Below are 17,865 nucleotides of genomic sequence, written 5' to 3'. Positions count from 1 at the left end.
ACGCAGGATGTACAGAGAAAAACAGCGGTCATTTCAGACATTAGTAGAACGATTTATTTCAGTGCTGCTGAGTTGCTCCTGGGAGTCACCCAGCTCTTCATATCAGAATTCACATTCCTAGAGAAAGGTTTGATTCAATAGAAACAACGTCCATCTAGTTGGGGATGTAATCCTTTGTTTTGTGTTGCACATTTACTGCTGGGAAAGAGGTGGAAGCAATAGAAGATAGACGCAAAAAGCTGCAATAACTCAGAGGGACAGGCAGCATCTCTGGAGAGAAGGAATGGGTAACGTTTCGGGTCAAGACCCTTCTTCAGAAGCAATGGAAGATCAGTTGAGGAATTCCAAAGGCATTGGAAACTTTCTTATTACTTTGCTGCTCAATATTGAGTCAATGATGGAACTGAGTCTTCTTTTGACAAGATAAGCATCAGAGATTTGGGATTGGTGGGAAGCCCACCACTGTGGTACCACATGGATTGAGAAGATCCTTATCCCAGGTCCTATCACATGTCTGTCCTAGAACCTCTAGTCAGGATGATACAGGAGGCTGAAGGACTGAGCCTCAGTGTTAGGGAGGGCTAGAGAGGAATAAATGCAAGGGCTGGGAAGTAAACGAGACAAGTAAGGAATTGGTAACCCATCAATACAAGTATTACATTAAAGATGGGGTGACTGAAGTGGAAACATAAGTTTGAAAATGGTGGAGAGAGCCTTGGGGAGTGTGGAGACAATGGAGAGAGCAATTGGAGGTCAAAAACCCCAGAGGGGAGATGAGTATTTTTTACACCCAGCAACAAGTGGGCTGATTTGCTGGGTGTAAGAAACTGAGGCAAAGAGTGTTCAGTACTGGAAATATCGGAAAGGAGAAATATTTAGGATTCTGGGGAAAAGTGAAAGGCCTGGTTAGAGTGGATGTGGAGAGGATGTTTCCACTAGTGGGAGAGTCTAGGACCAGAGGCCATACCCTCAGAATAAAAGGACGTACCTTTAGAAAGGAGATAAGAAGGAGTTTTTTTAGTCAGAATCTGTGGATTTCATTGCCACAGAAGGCTATGGAGGCCAAGTCAATGGATATTATTAAGGTGGAGATTGACAGATTCTTGATTACTACGGGTGTCTGGGGTTATGTGGAGAAGGCAGGAGATTGGGGTTGAGAGGGAAAGATAGATCAGCCATGATTGAATGGCGAAATAGACTTGATGGGCCGAATGGCCAGATTCTGCTCCTATAACTTAAGAACTTACGAACTGAGGCGAGAAAAAACTTTTTCACCCAGAGTTGTGAATTTGTGGAATTCTCTGCCACAGAAGGCATTGGAGGTCAATTCACTGGATCAATTTAAAAGAGAGTTAGATAGTGCTCTAGGGGCTGGTGGAATCAAGGGGTATGGGGAGAAGGCAGGCACAGGTTACTGATTGTGGATGATCAGCCATGATCACAATGAATGGCGGTGCTGGCTCGAAGGGCCAAATGGCCTCCTCCTGCACCTATTCTCTATGTTTCTATGAACTTATGAAAAGACAGGGAGCAGAGTTAGCTGGAGAAACCTCACCGATAAAGTGCAGGCACAGTGAGCAGTCTGGATGGCTGCTGCGTCTGAAGAACAATCCCACAAAACAATGATGAAGAATTGAGGGAGGATCTTGAATGTAATGAAGCAAATATTTTTAAAGCAGACAACACAAACAATTGTGTGTCCTTATTTTGAGGTGGGTATGCAATCGTGCTAACATGGGAGCACCATCAGACTGACACTGCGTGATGAGTGCACTGAATATTACATGAAAGCAGAGGCCTTGGGGAGCCTGTTAACCAGACTGTCTGTGACTGCCGGTTGGAGCTTTGTCTGACCTCATTGTGCGACGGGACCGGAATAATTGAGTGAAAGAAAGCTTCGGGGCAGGTACTGTCTGCCACTGACGGTTCGGCAGGATTAGACTGGCATTTGCGATCAGCTACAGGTAAAGCTCATCGTCGCTCAATTGGCATCCTGGGACCACGTTAAACAAAGCCCTGCAGCCCAAGCACGGAACATCCCAGACCCCCTCACATACAGCAGCTTGCAACCACAGTGCAGCAAGCACGGCGGCAGGATGTTGCAAGCAAGGTCACAAACAGCTGGACTTCGCACGACAAGGTCACACAACAGCTGGGTCGTGAGGATGGCAAGGAGCCATAACTCCACATTGTCCATAACATGTGTCTGAAGAAGAGTCTCGAACCGAAACGTCACCTGTCCACTCCTTCCACAGATGATTTACTCAAGAACGTTGTGTTTTACTCGTTTAACTTTGTGTTTTACGCAAGATTCCAGCATCTGCAGTTCCCTGTGTCTCCAAAGAGCAATGACTGCTGGGTATACATGGCAAGATCCCAGGACAATTAGATTTTGCGCGGCAATTTCCTACAGAGGGTAGAGAGATGGCAAGCAAATGATCTCCTAGTTCTCAACAATAAATGCTAGACCAAGACATCAGATCCACAAGGTTTCTCTTCCTCAAATGATGCTGCTGGATCTTACATATTTTCCCTTTTCTTCATTTGGCAGTCCTTCAGCATTGAGGACGACTCATTGCTACTCCAGATCTGTGGGTCCTGAGATTAATGATGAGGCCGATGTGGGTGCCACGGACTCTGCCAGAGCTGGGTCTGGAGGTGGCTCGGATGGATACGGTGATGGTCTGTGAAGTGATCCATTCCTACTGCCATCGCAGCAAGGCCCTGGTGTGCTTCCAACATGTGATCTTGCGGCTCTTAATACCATCCAAACAGTCCTTCACATGTACATACAAGGGAGAAGGCAGGTCCTCGGTTTAAATCGCAATAGAAAGACAACACCCTCCGAGATATGACTCAGAGTGGCACTTCAACCTCCTCCTAACACAGTCAAGTGCACTACCTAATGAATCACAGCTAGTCGCTGGCTTGTCGAATCTTTTGTATGAATCTATGATTTTCAGTGAGGGATGTGCTTGCATGGAGCTACAACCCAATGAATTTGGTAAGTGCAGTTCACGTGCAATGCTCTCCACAGCAAAGATACTTTATCCTATTCAGCATGATATTAACTTTTATCATTGGCCAACACTGCATCATGAAGCCACCTTCATAATGTCCTCTTGTTTCCCCCCACCCTCCTCCCCTCCATCCCTCAACCCCAGAACTGCTGGCTTTAATCTGTATATTGATTGGACTAATCAAACCTCGCAAGAGAACTGTGGAAGAGCAATCCGTCATGGATTGTTTATAATCTTACAATCTTAGTTTAGAGATGCAGCACGGAAACAGGCCCTTTGACCCACCGAGTCTGCGCTGACCAGCGATCACCACACACTAACACTATCCTACACACCAGGGACAATTTACAATCTTTACCAAAGCCAATTAACCTATAAACCTGTGCCATGTGTTAGCATCCTAACACATGGCATCCCTGTGTGGTATCTCAGCTGCACGGAGGCAGAGAGGAAAGCTCTTCAGCGGGTAGTCCATAGAGCTCAGAGGACCATCGGAACACAGCTACCAGCCTTGGAGCGCATCTGCAACACACGATGCCTCAGAAAAGCCACCAGCATCCACAAAGACTCTTCACACCCCTGCAACAGTCTGTTTGAACTTCTACCATCGGGAAGACGATACAAGGCCTTCTATGCCCGCACCTCCAGACTCAGGAACAGCTTCATCCCCAGGGCCATAGCTGCTATGAACCGGTCCTGCTGAGCCAGATGGTCACATCGCACAGTGAACCGGCACAGATCTACTTGCACTTTATTCTGTTTTAAAACTGTTCTAATTTGTTTCATTGGGTTGTTTAAATTAATACTGACTAGCTAATTAATTTATTGCATCGTATGGGAGGCGCATTCCCAATCATGTTGTACCCCTGTACAATGACAATAAAGATATATTGTATTGTATTGTATTGTATTGTATGCCTTTGGAGTGAGGGAGGAAACCGGAGCACCCAGGCAAAACCCACACGGTCACAGAGGGAACATACAAACTCCGTACAGACAGCACCCATAGTCAGGGTCGAACACGGATCTCTAGCGCTGTCAGGCAGCAACTCTGTGGCTGCACCATCGTGTTTCTTAGAGCAAAATATTATGAAACCTACTCAAGAACAGGCTATTTTAGATTTAGTTATATGTAATGAGCGAGGCAAAGCCTGACAAGCGATGGGTGAATAGAGGTGAGGGGAAGGGGTTCATTGGCAGAGGTGTGGACAAAGGCTAAAGATGAAATGGAGACAATAGGATGACAAAATGGGAACAAGGTGTGAGATCAGTAGAGTGAGAGAGGAGTGAAATGTAAAGACCGAGGGAGGATATAAGTGAAAGAGGAGGGGAGTGGAGGGGAAGTGGGGGATAATGGGAGAAATGGGTGCGCACCTGGGTGATGGGGTGAGCTTTAACATAGATATGTTTTGTTACATTTGTACAGGGGTCACACCTCACTCTTCTGTGGAACTCGTAGGATTCCGATTAGTCACAGGATCCCTGGTCAATCCCTGCTCTCTTGACACTAGTCAGGGCTTAAAACCCGGATCCGTCCTGGTCCAGGACTTGCTCAGCCACAAGCGGTGGATTGACCAATAAAGGTAGTGAGTGAGAAACATTAAAGAGCGAAGAATTACCAGTGTTCATTTGTTATATGCACTGGATCCAACCCCAAATTAAATTTATACTTGCTGCAGTTTTAAAGGATATTAGGTGCGACAACAACAATAAATACACAATAAACTATCAGTTATTCTAAACAAACCTGACCATGACAGTACTACAACCAAAGTACAAAGTACAACTATAGTGGAGGAAGGAACTGCAGATGCTGGTTTAAACCAAAGATAGACACAAAGTGCTGGAGTAACTCAGCGGGACAGGCAGCATCTCTGGAGAGAAGGAATGGGTGACGTTTCAGGCCAAGAGAAGGGTCTCTGCCCGAAGCGTCACCCATTCTCTCCAGAGATGTTGCCTGTCCTGCTGAGTTCCTCCAGCTTTTTGTGTCTATCTAAACTCCAAAGTGGATCTCTGCCGAGGTAGAGATGTTGTAGAGGGTTGTTCAGGGTGGTTCAAGCACCTGAAGGTTGATGGAAAGAAGCTTGCCAATAGTAGCATCGAGAAGAGAGCGTGGCCAGGTGGTGTTTGATGACATTAGCTGCCTTCTTTTAATGCCAAATCTCCTCAGACTTCTGAGGAAGTACAGGCATTGATGAGCTTTACAAAAAGATATTTGCTCATTTAGAGAAGACCCAACATACACAGGGACAAAGGAACACAGGTGGCTGTTCAACCCTTTAAGCTAGTTTGGTCATTCAATGACATTACAGATGATTAACATGCTTGTCCTTTTATTTTCTTGGTAAGAACTCACACATCTTGATTTAAAATTATTCAGTAAGCTAAGAGCTGCAACTGCTTGATGGAGACATCAATCTTCTCCAACTTTCCTTTCTCATCTTAAGGTTCTGATCTTAAGGTTTTCTCCTTGTCTTAATAGTCTCCATTCGACATTCTAGGGAATCCAAGTCTACTTCATGGAACCTCTCCTCATAATCCAACTTGCAGTTCTGGAAATGCTCTGGCAAATCCACACTTATTCCATCCAAGCCATTACACCCTTCCTGAGGTCAGGACAAGAGCTTCCTCCCTTTCTTATTCTAATCCTCCTGCTACAGTGGATGATATTACATTGACTCAAATTGTCTCTCAAATTGACTCAAATTGTCTCTTTTAGTCTGAATTTGGTGCAAAATGGAAAGACTCACACCATCCAAAGTTGTATTCCATCTGCCACACTCTCAACTAGTCCCTTAACCTATCAATACCTAAGTTTCTTTTCCCTTTTATACGACTTGCGATGTTTCAAAACTTTGAATCAGTGACAGACTGGACAATTGATCTTCACTGATTTATATAACACTTCACATTAGTTAAGGCCCGGCACATATTCCCGTGGGATACCACTTGTCATTCTTTCCAATTTGCTTACAAACCCATATGCCCAATTCTCTGACTTTCACTGTCTAATCAATCCCCTGCTTGGACAAATCAATTTACTTAATTTTTTTGTTCCAATGTTTCCTGTGTGAATCCTTATCACACAATAGACAATAGACAATAGGTGCAGGAGGAGGCCATTTGGTCCTTCGAGCCAGCACCGCCATTCAATGTGATCATGGCTGATCATTCTCAATCAGTACCCCGTTCCTGCCTTCTCCCCATACCCCCTGACTCCGCTATCCTTAAGAGCTCTATCCAGCTCTCTCTTGAATGCATTCAGAGAATTGGCCTCCACTGCCTTCTGAAGCAGAGAATTCCACAGATTCACAACTCTTTGACTGAAAAAGTTTTTCCTCATCTCAGTTCTAAATGGCCTACCCCTTATTCTTAAACTGTGGCCCCTTGTTCTGGACTCCCCCAACATTGGGAACATGTTTCCTGCCTCTAACGTGTCCAACCCCCTAATAATCTTATACGTTTCGATAAGATCTCCTCTCATCCTTCTAATAGGATAGCATAGAAGTCCAGATCCATGACTACTACTAGCTAAAAGGACAAAGGCAGCATAAATATGGACACACCACCACCTGGAAATTGCCCTCCAAGCCACACACCCCCGACTTGGAAATATATCACTGTTCCTTCACAGTGACTGGGTCAAAATCTTGGAATTCTCTCCTTGAATGCGTTATAGATGTATGCACAAGGAGGGCAGCGGTTGTAGATCATCAGCACCTTCTCAAGGGTGATGAGGATGAGCAATTAAATGTTGGCTCAGCCTGTGGAACCCACTTTGTTCAATGAATATAGAAAAATTATAAACTGCATTTTTTCCCATTCCACCACCTGATACTTTAATTACCATCCCCTCCAAAAAAAATCCGACTTGTTCGACGTGACTTAACAATTAAAGTACAAAGACGCTAAGACGCATATTATCACTGGAATAAGAATCCGCAGAAGACGAATTTCCACCTGGGACCAGATTATTACAAAATATAATTACTCATTGTAAAAGATACCGAACCTCATTTATTTGGAACAAGTCCCCATTCATTCAGATTTGTCCACTTCTATCCCAGTCATTACTCTGTACATGGACTGAGTTCTGTACTCTGTTCTGAAGCCATTGACCATTGAGCTGCGTATAATACTTGGACAGACTAACACACATTAAGCTGTGCTGGAATGTCCCGACCCCTCTTATCATGTGCACTGGCTGGGATTCCAATGCAATGCAAGGACTCACGTTGCTCCCACAGGTCAGAATCATTATGGCCAGCAACTGTTTTCCAAGTGTAAACATGGCCTTTATACACTAGCTGTAAAAAATGTTTATGCAGGTGGATCTATGGCCCTAGGTTCATGCACAACACTGTTCAATTATCCTTCATTCCTTATGTGCAGACTGACCGTGGAGTGCCCTTCAATCTGGAGACAAATCAAATATGTTAAATGCCGCACACCTTTGGATAGGAGTCACACCCAGAACAACAACATATCCAAATCCTTTGAGTCTTTCATATTATCTTTTAAAACCTCTGTCAGCCCAAAAAACATGGCCTCGACCCCCCACCTCCCCACCATCACTCTCAAAGGCATGTATTTTCCACAGGCATTTAAACAATGTGGCAACTGCAATGGGTCCCTTGTCATCAACACTAGATCCTCAAATCTTCACGATATAAAAGCAGTCTTTTTTGGTTTAAGGTGAACACAAAATGCTGAAGTAACTCAGCGGGTCAGGCAGCATCTCGGGAGAGAAGGAATGGGTGATGTTTCGGATCGTGACCGTTTCGGGTCGAGACCTGTCCCTTTACCTCCCCCCTCGACTCCATCCCAGGACCCAAACAATCTTTCCAGGTGAGGCAGAGGTTCACCTGCACCTCCTCCAACCTCATCTATTGTATCCGCTGTTCAAGATGTCAACTTCTCTACATCGGCAAGACCAAGCGCAGGCTCGGCGATCGTTTCGCTGAACACCTCCGCTCAGTCCGACTCAACCAACCTGATCTCCCAGTGGCTCAGCACTTCAACCTCCCCTCCCACTCCCTCCCAGTCTGACCTTTCTGTCCTGGGCCCCCTCCATTATCAGAGTGGGACCCAGCGCAAATTGGAAGAACAGCACCTCATATTTCGCTTGGGCAGTTTACACCCCAGCGGTATGAACATTGAGTTCTCTAACTTCAGGGAGGCCCTACTTCCCCTCTCTATCCCCTCCCCCTACCCAGTTCTCCCACTAGTCTTCCTGTCTCCGACTACATCCTTTCTTTGTCCCACCCCCTCCCATAACATCAGTCTGAAGAAGGGTCTCGACCCGAAATGTCACCCATTTCTTCTCTCCCGAGATGCTGCCTGACCCGCTGAGTTACACCAGCATTTTGTGTCTACCTTCGACTTAAACCAGCATCTGCAGTTTTTCCCTACTTTTTTGGTTTAAATTTGGCATTTTTGAGTGCTTTCTTTCTCTTGACAGAGATTGGCTGTTTGGTCTCTTTTGTTGAGTGGACAACGTAGATGTCAATTGAAATCCTTTCCCAAAAGCCTCATGTGCAGCAACTATCACAGAGTTATACAGCATGGAAACAGGCACTGTTGTTGACAAGGATGCCCATTGAAGCAAGTCACATTTGCTCACATTTGACCCACATCCCTCTAAACCTGTCCTATTCATGTACTTGTCCATATGCCTTTTAAATGAAGTATCTGCCTCAACCACTTCCTCTGGCAGCTCATTCCATATGTTCTACACTCTGGGTGAAAAGGTTTCCTCTTAATTTCCTATTAAGTCTGGCCTCTCACCTTAAACATACGCCCTCTTCCTCTTAATTCCTCAACCCTGGGAAAAAAGATTGTGTGTTTTCACGCTATCTATTCCCCTCATGATTTTATACAGTTCTATTCTATAAGATCACCCTTCAGTCTTCTATGTTCAAAGGAATAAAGTCCTAACTTGCCCAAGCTATTCCTATTACTGAGTCCCTCGAGTTCCAGCAACACACAGGTATTTGTGAACCTTTCTCACAGTCTTTCTAGATTAATGGCATCTCTCCTACAGCTGGCTGGTGGCAGAAAGACATACGGACAAATGCAGGGACAGGAAGGTCTTAGAGGGATGTGGGACAAATGCAGGCAAATTGGATCAGCCCAACGTGCCACAACGGTGGGCCAAAGGGCCTGTTTTTCTACTGTGTAGCTCTTTGAGTTTATGGTGATTTTTCGTTGTTTTCCCCCAAAAATCATCTGCAGCCAAATAAGGCCATACGATAAAGGGGCAGAATTAGACCATCCGGCCCCTCGAGTCTGCTCGTGGCTGATCTATTTTTCCCTCAACGACATTGTCCAGCCTTCACCCTGTAACCTTTGACACTTCAGCCCCAGAACATCTTACACGTGTGACCCCGATCACAAGCTTCACACTGATGATTTCTGCTTTCATTTCAGATTGCGATGAGGCCATTGTGAATATTCCTCCACCCTGGAGGAACGTGGAGTTTCGTGCAACAGGAAACCTGAGGGCATCAAACTGGAGCTGCAAGTGGAGCCGTCACTGAAGGACTCCACCCGGGTACAAACTACCACCGTGACGGGTATTTGACAACATGCTGCAGAAATGTCCCAAGCCATCAGGTAATGGAGAGCGCATGGTTCCCACACTGCTAGTGAACACTTCCAATACATTCCTGCTTTACAATAGTAAACCATACTTTTAAAATATTTAGCATGCTGAGAATTACTTAGGATATCCTAACAGTGTGAATTTGTGACATGCACGTTATTTCTTTCTTTCAACATTTTGATTGCATTTTGAATGCAACATTGGCCAGAGAGATGATTGGAAATTCTTCACACACTCCAAAACCAGGAAGTCCTCTGCAGTTTAGCATTGAGCATCCAGATTACGAGCTTAAAGCTGGAGCCCGATGGGAAGGCAGATTTGTGTTGCTTGGTTTCCCAGGTCTCTCTCGATCCACCTGGTGTGCCAGGCCATATAGTGTGCGCTGTGCTGTGATGCCCAGGCAACTCTTTGGCCAACTTCTGCTGAGACCATCTGCTGGAAAGTCAGGGGGACATGAGCCACTGGGGAGTGAACAACCCTCTTACACAACTGCACCTTGGAACCAATCGATCCCACTACGTTGCTGGAGGTCTGTATGTGTTTGTCCGGTGGAACTCCCTGTGTATTTGTTCCAGTGGTGCTCGATGTGTATTTTTCCCAGTGGCGGTCTGTGTATATTTGTCCTGTGCGTATCTGTGTGTGCATGTCCCAGTGTATTTGCTGCCATGCTGCCAATGGTAGAGCAAGATGGCACAGCCCATCCCTTATATCTACTGTTTACTAGATCAAGTGGACCCGTTGGGCTCAAACCTCTCCTGCATTGGTGCAGCACCCTCTCCTCCCCCACTCCCCCCTCCCCCTCTCCCCACCCACTCCCCCCTCCCCCTCCCTCCCTCCTCCCTCTACCCCCCTCCCCTTCCCCTCTCCCTTCCCCTCCCTCCCCCCTTTCCCCTCCCTCCCCCCCTTTCCCACCCCCCTCCCTTCCCCTCCCCTTCCCCTCCCTCCAACTCCAATCCCCTCCCCTCCCTCCCTCCTCCCTTCCCCCTCGGAGATAGATTTAAACTTTAAAATGTGAATAACTTAAAAAATATAACACCAATTTCAATAAAACCTTCTACTAGCACCAAAGGGACGACGGTGAGTAAGGTGGGGCTAAAATTGTCACGCTATCGTGTACCGCTTTGGCTGCAGTTCAGGAACAAACAAACAAACGAGACTTTTAGTATATAGATAGATAGATGTTATATTCATTTGTAAAAATCCACCATGGCTATTTCCAAAGTCACTTCAAAGTGTCTGAGGAAGTCACAACTTTCAACAGCAAAACACCAGAGGGCAGTAGGAGCCCCAGAACACCATCATCTGCAACATCCCCGTGAGATGTATCACTGGTCCCTTATTGTCACTGGATGTAGCTCGTCCGTACCAGCCTTGTTGGAGATCTTCACCAGAAGAACTGCAGCAGCTCAAGATGGTGAGTCGTCAACATCTTTGTTTTAGTTAGTTTAGAAATAGAGCAGGTAAACAGGCCCCACGACCCACCGAGTCCATGCTGACCATCGATCACCTGTTCACACTGGTTTTATGTTCTCCCACAATTGCATCCACTCCCTGCACACCAGGGTCAATTTCCAGAGTCCAATTAACCTACAATCCCATACATCTATGGGATGTAGGAGGAAACCAGAGCACCCAGAGGAAACCCATCTGGCCGCAGAAAGAATGTGCAAACCCTTCATAGACAGCACTCGAGGTCAGGATCGAACCCGAGTCTCTGGCACTGTGAAGCAGCAGCTCTACCCGCTGCGCCACTGTGCTGCTTTTCAAGGAAGATTCATTTTGGACAATAAAAGCTAGTTCTGCTGGCAATGCCAACATCCAGTAAATACATGTCAAAAATGTACCCCATTTACCTTCTTAAGAAGGGTCCCGACCCAAAACATCACCCATCCTTTTTCTCCAGAGGTGCTTCCTGACCTGCTGAGTTACTCCGACACATTGCGTCTACCTTCTTAACAAGCTGTCCTTCGGGGATCGCTGGACACGTTCTCCAAAACCTTTGGAGATTAAAGTGTTCACTGTGCTACAATCAAGCATGTTTGATGGGCCTTTATAACCTCATCCTTGGGCTGAGCCCTGGATGGAGGTGAGCCCTCTATTTATCACTGGAGGAGGTCCTGATCTTTCGCTCATGTAGCCCAGCCCCACAACGCACAGGCATCGTACGTGCACGAACCAAAGTACGCATAGACCATTATGCACAGAGGACAGCAAGTGAGTTTACCAAGCTTATGGACATGTACACAGAGCACTCCAGCAATGCATTAGATAAAACTCCACATTATGTAGAGCATAAAAACATTGGACGGCTCAATGGAATTTCTAGGGCCGTGCCTTTACGGAATAAGAGCCTCTTCATCATTGCACTTGGAATCACACGGGCTCCCTGTCATCACTCGATGGTGAGTTTCAGTAGAAAACCACAGCTGGCTCACATCTGCTGATACTGGGCTGCAGGTTATTCTAATCAGAATTACAAGTTGGTCGTATGCAGCAGGCACAGAATGCAGGTGGCACTGCAAGAAAATGTTGAGGGTGGTGACGGAATGCCAATCATGTGGTTGCATTACCCAGGTTAGTGTCGGGCTCTTGTGAGTGGTTAGGGGTATACTTTTCCAGGCAACGTAGAGTATGGCAATGTACCTTGTAGATGGTTGAAAGATCTTATGGAGTCAGGATGCGAGTCACTCCCCACAAGATAACCAGCCTCTGATGTGCATTGGAAGGAACTGCAGATGCTGGTTTACACTGAAGATCGGCACAAAATGCTGGAGAAAAGGAAGAGTCCGAAAAAGGGTTCCGTACGCCATGTTTCTTTTCTCCAGAGATGCTGCCTGACCCGCTGAGTTACTCCAGCACTTTGTGCCTATCTTCAGCCTCTGATATGCGTTTGTAGCCACTGGATTTATATGGCTGATCCATTTGAATTTCTGTTTAATGGTGTCTCCCAGACTGTTGACAGTGGGAAGCACAGCATTGGTAAAGACATTGAGTGTCCAGGAGAGGTGGTTTACGCACTCTCTTTTTGCAGATGCTTTTCACCCAGCAGTTTTGTAGTTCAAACATTATTTACCACTTTTCAACTCATGTCTGAATGTTAACCTGCTGCAGGAAGAATTGTGAATGAAACTGGACTGTGGCAAATGTTGTGACTTGGTTAGTGGTTTACCATATGATTGAGAACAAGTGACTGGAGGATGGATGGGTCAAGGCTCCTGCAATGATGTTCTGGGGCTGGGATGATTGATCCCCAACAACAACAACCATCTTCCTTTGTGTGAGCTCTGACCCAAGCCACTGGAAGATTTTCTGTCTGATTCCCATGGGTTCGTTTTACCAGGGCGTCTCGATGTCACACTTGGTCAAACGCTGCCAAGGGTAGTCATTCCCACCTCACCTTTAGAATTTAACTCTTTGAGCTCCATTTGGACCACAGTCCACACCGAGCCCATTCCTACACATTGGTGAGACCAAGCGCAGACTGGGTGACTGTTTTGCTGACCACCTATGCTCAGTCTACGTAGGCCTACGCACTCTCCTGGTTGCCAAACACTTTAACTTCCCTTCTCATTCCCACACTGACCTTTCTGACCTGGGCCTCCTCCACTGTCATAGTGAGGCCACAGGCAAATTGGAGGAACAGCACCTCATATTTCGCTTGGGCAGCTTACAACCCAGTGGTATGAATATTAATTTCACTAATTTCAAGTAAACCTTGCATTCCCTCTCTCTCTGTCCCTCTCACACCCTAGTCATTCTGCTAGATTCACTGTTCGTATCCCTTCATCATCACCTACTCTACAGCCAACAATGGACCGTTGTGGGCTCCGTGGCCATCGGTGCTGCCTCTGATTTGTTCTGTACTTTTTCATACCTCTAGTTACCCTCTCCCCTGTCTCTCATTCTAAAGAAGGGTCTCGACCCAAATCGTCATCTATTCCTTTTCTCCAGAGATGCTTCCTGACCTGCTGAGTTACTCCAGCATTTTGTGTCTACTTTCTGTGTAACCCAGGCTCTGTGTTTCCTTCCTACATTTTAGTGTATGAACTCTTGAACCCTGCCCAAGTGTTCCGTGGCTCCTCGCCCAATCTTTTCCTCAACATCCTGGCAATGATCTCCTCTCCACTTTGCCCAGACGTTCACTCACTGTCCACCCAGACTCCTCTTCACCTTAAGTCTCTCACCAGTCCATTCTGACCTTCCCACCCCAATCCTCCCACTCTTATCCTCCCTTCACTGCAAAACTCTCCAACCCCCTTGATCTTCTGTATGTAAGTTTGACGCACTCAAACTCCACCCTTGTTTCATTCTCTATTGATCACTCCCACTCCCACTCTTGCCCACCCCACCACAAGCTGCCAGCTTGCACCTACCCCACAATCCCCATTGTCCACTGTGGTATGACACCATGGAGGAACAGCCTTTGTGCACAACTGTATTTTGGATGTGGTGTGGGGTTGAATACAGCACATGCTTGTCCCTACTCCAAATGGCTCGCAATAAAACAAGACTCCAGTGCATGCCGCGGGCTCATCTGTACACCACAACTCCAATGCATGCTGCAGGCACAGCTGTAAACTATGTCTCCAATGAGCACTGCGCCCCCTCTGTGTAATGCTACTCCAAGGCATGCTGTGGGTACACCTGTACGACAAAGCTCCAAATCATATTATGGGCTGACACAACCTCAACACACGAACATGTGTCAGCTCTAACGTCATTAACCACCGTACATTTACAATGGCTTCAATACTCTCAGGAATGATTGTCTGCAGTAAACACTCTGAACATATCCAGCCCGGTGGCAGTAATCCACCTGTATAAGCAGGTGCCCATCATTGGTGCACTGAGCAGCTACTGAACACTCTGAGTTAGCACAGTTTCCTATTCACCGCATAGAATTCCAATAGAGCTGGGAGTTAGTCCAGGCACAACACCTGGCCCTGCGATCCGTGAGTAACTAAGAGGAACATGGAAAAGTAGAGCAAAGGAGTAGGCCCTTCGGCCCACACTGTCTGTGCTAAACATGAAAGCCAAATTAAATGAATCTCTTCCACCTGCACATGATCCAAGTCCTTCCATTCACCACAAAGCCATCTGCATCTCAAAAAGCCTTTTAAACACCACTATTGGATCTGTTTCCACCACCATCCCCGGCAGCACATTCCAAGTATGCACCACTCTCTTATAAACAAACTTGCCCTTTAAAGCACATTTCCTTTAAAATGTTCCCCTCAAATTTTAAGTTACGCCCTCCTTGACATTTCCACCTTGGGAAAAGGGTCTGACCATTCCGATTTTGGGAAAATTGGCCAAAGTTGACCTTGCATGTTTGCGTATGTGGATGTATATCCATGTGCGTGTGTGCCTACATGTAAACATTTGCTCCATAGATGTACATGCATGAGTTTTCATGTGTGCTGTAACATGGGTGCCCGTATATGTTTCTTTGTTAAAGTTTGTGCATCTGTGCAAGAAATAACATGTATGTTATGTTCATATGTTAGAGTGTATTTGCGTGCATGTAGATGTGTACATGCAGGTGTAATTATACATCATCTGTATGCCTTTTATGTCTGTACATAGAAGCTGGAAGCATGAATTGGTGGGGCTCCTACAGTTGAATAGTTTGTGGATCCTTGAACACCTAGGAAAACACAGTGCAGCACAGGGCGACACAGTGGCACAGCTGGTAGAGCTGCTGCCTCACAGCGCCAGAGACCCAGGTTCGATCCTGACCTCAGGATCAGTGGAGGTGTGGAGTTTCCAGGTTCTCCCTGTGACCTCGTGGGCTTCCACCGGGCTCTCCAGTTTCCTCCCACATCCCAAAGACATGTGGGCATGTAGGTTAATTAGCCTCTGTAAATTCCGCCTTGTGCGTAGGAAGTGTTGGGAAAGGAGGGATACCACAGAACTAGTGTGAATGGGTGATCAACGGTCAGTAGATAGACACAAAGTGCCGGAGTAACTCAGCAGGTCAGGCAGCATCCCTGGAAAAGAGTGTAGGAAAAGAACTGCAGATGCTGGTCTTACAAATCGAAGGTATCACAAAATGCTGGAGTAACTCAGCAGGTCAGGCAGCATCTCTGGAGAGAAGGAATGGGTTCCTTCTCTCCAGAGATGCTGCCTGACCTGCTGAGTTACTCCAGCATTTTGCGATACCTCCCTGGAAAAGAGGATGGATGACGTTTCAGGCTGGGACCCTTCTTCACAATTCACATGGGCCCCAGCTACGCCTGCCTTTTTGAAAAAGAAAATGGACTTCTGATCAATGGTCAGCGTGGAATTGGTGGGTCAAAGGGCCTGCTTCCATGCTGTATCTTTCAATCAATTAATTAACGCCGGCTTAAGAATGGTTCAGGCATTGGGGGGCAGTGGTTGGCACAGCCAAGGCAGGTTGGGCCCGATGTGGTGCGCTGTACAAGCCCCAGACTGCACACAGGCTACCCGCTGCCCTTCAGCTGATGACTGGTACCCTCACCCGGTTGGCAGGCTGGTGCTCTGGGTGCTGAAGGCAAATGTAGCACCTCTCCTCTCCTCCCCTCCCCTCCCCTCCCAGCCTTCCCACACAGCTGCTGGGGAGGGGAGATGCATTCTCCAAACCCCGCCTGGTACAACATTTCTCGAAATGGCCAAGCTGTTATTGAAACAGCCTCACTCACAACATTGAAATTCAGGCCATGGTGGCAACAAAATCATTCAAACTATCTCAGGTGCCACGCTGAAATAAACCGTCCAATAAACAGTTAATTTGTATTCTGGGTACACCCAAGGCATAGGTGGAGAAGAGGAATGAACCAGCTAACTTTCTGTCAGGACTGAGAGAGCATCAGCTTACGAGCTGGGCTGACAGAGACAATGGATCACGCCTGGTACAATCTCCCCTCAATAAAATAATGAATCTTGACTTGTGCAGCCCCGATATTGACTGAAAATAAGCATCCACTGTAAGCTGCGATGAGATCCTCGGTGATGCAGCCATGTTGGGAATCAGTGCACTCAAATCCCAGCCATTTCACTACTGTATTTGAAATCAAAACACACAATCCCAGCCCAGCACGCTGCAACAAAGAATAGGTGTGACCACAATGCCATCGCAGCTGAGTGCAATGCACTGAATCTCCCAGCCTTACAACAGCAGAGCATGCACACAGCTCTCACAGACAGCAGCAGCCTCATGATACATCCACACCCACCCACCCACCCCGGACGCTTGGATCAATAGCCTATTCCATAGGATCAGTTTAAAACCACTTACTCCATTGCCAGTGCCATTCACTCTGCGCTGCTGATGCTGACGGAGGGGAGTCTCTCTGTGATCCTGGTTGGGAGGAGGTGCAGCCGGGTCTGTGTGCACAGTTGGAGGGTGTTTGTTTCACTCAGAAAGCCCCCCCCCCCCTGCTTTGACAGGCTGATACCAGCGAACAGCTTCACATCTCAGTGTCTGTGTCCTGTGTTTGTTCAGCTCCAAGCCTCTTGCTCACAGTAGTGTCACTGCGCCCCTACTGGAGACTGGCCGCATTACCCAGCACGCTGACCGCCTCTCCTGGAGCTGCCTGAAGGTCCATGCAATTACATTAAAAACAAAACTGGAGCCACCATTCAAAATAAAACACTGATGACATTTTTAATGGTTTGGGTTTGGCTGAACTACTCACAGGCGGGAATAATACAGTGGCGCAGCTGGTAGAGCTGCTGCCCCAGAGCACCAGAGACCCAGGTTTGATCCAGGTTTGATCCAGGTTTGATCCAGGTTTGATCCAGGTTTGATCCAGGGTTGATCCAGGTTTGATCCTGATCTCTGGTGCTGTCTGCGTGGAGTTTGCACGTCCTTCCTGTGACCGCGTGGGCTTCCCTCGGGTGCTCCGGTTTACCCCCACATCCCCAAAGATTGTAGGTTAATTGGCCTTGGTAAATCGCCCCCAGGGAGTGGATGAGAAAGTGGGATAACATAGACTAGTTTGAACGGGTCGGCATGGACACGTGGGCCGAAGGGCCTGTTTCCAGTCTGTGGAATTCGCTGCCTCAGGGAGCTGTGGAAGCAGGAACGTTAAATAAATTTAAAACGGAAATAGATTGTTTTTTAATAGGCAAGGGAATTAGGGGTTACGGGGAGCGGGCAGGGAAGTGGACATGAGCTATTGTTAGTATAGTAAGACCTGAGTAATCTCCTGGACAAGTTTCGATCGCCTAGCTTGGGGTCGGAGAGGAATTTCCTGGATTTTTTTCCCAAATTGGCCT

The 17,865-nt window shown here is 46.9% G+C and overlaps 1 protein-coding gene across 1 annotated transcript in view; it reads right to left on the bottom strand.

The window, feature by feature from the left end:
• palm1a (paralemmin 1a) overlaps positions 1–17,092 on the bottom strand; it is a 138,847-nt gene extending 121,755 nt beyond the window's left edge. Inside the window, exon 1 of the mRNA XM_078424161.1 lies at positions 16,883–17,092. Coding sequence (XP_078280287.1) covers positions 16,883–16,899 — 17 coding nt within the window. The 5' untranslated portion in view covers positions 16,900–17,092. The remainder of the gene's footprint in view (positions 1–16,882) is intronic.
• Positions 17,093–17,865: the final 773 nt, after the last annotated feature.

Source organism: Rhinoraja longicauda, chromosome 28, assembly GCF_053455715.1.
Source record: "Rhinoraja longicauda isolate Sanriku21f chromosome 28, sRhiLon1.1, whole genome shotgun sequence".
Classification (NCBI taxonomy): Eukaryota; Metazoa; Chordata; class Chondrichthyes; order Rajiformes; family Arhynchobatidae; genus Rhinoraja; species Rhinoraja longicauda.
This window is presented reverse-complemented; position numbering and strand designations above follow the sequence as displayed.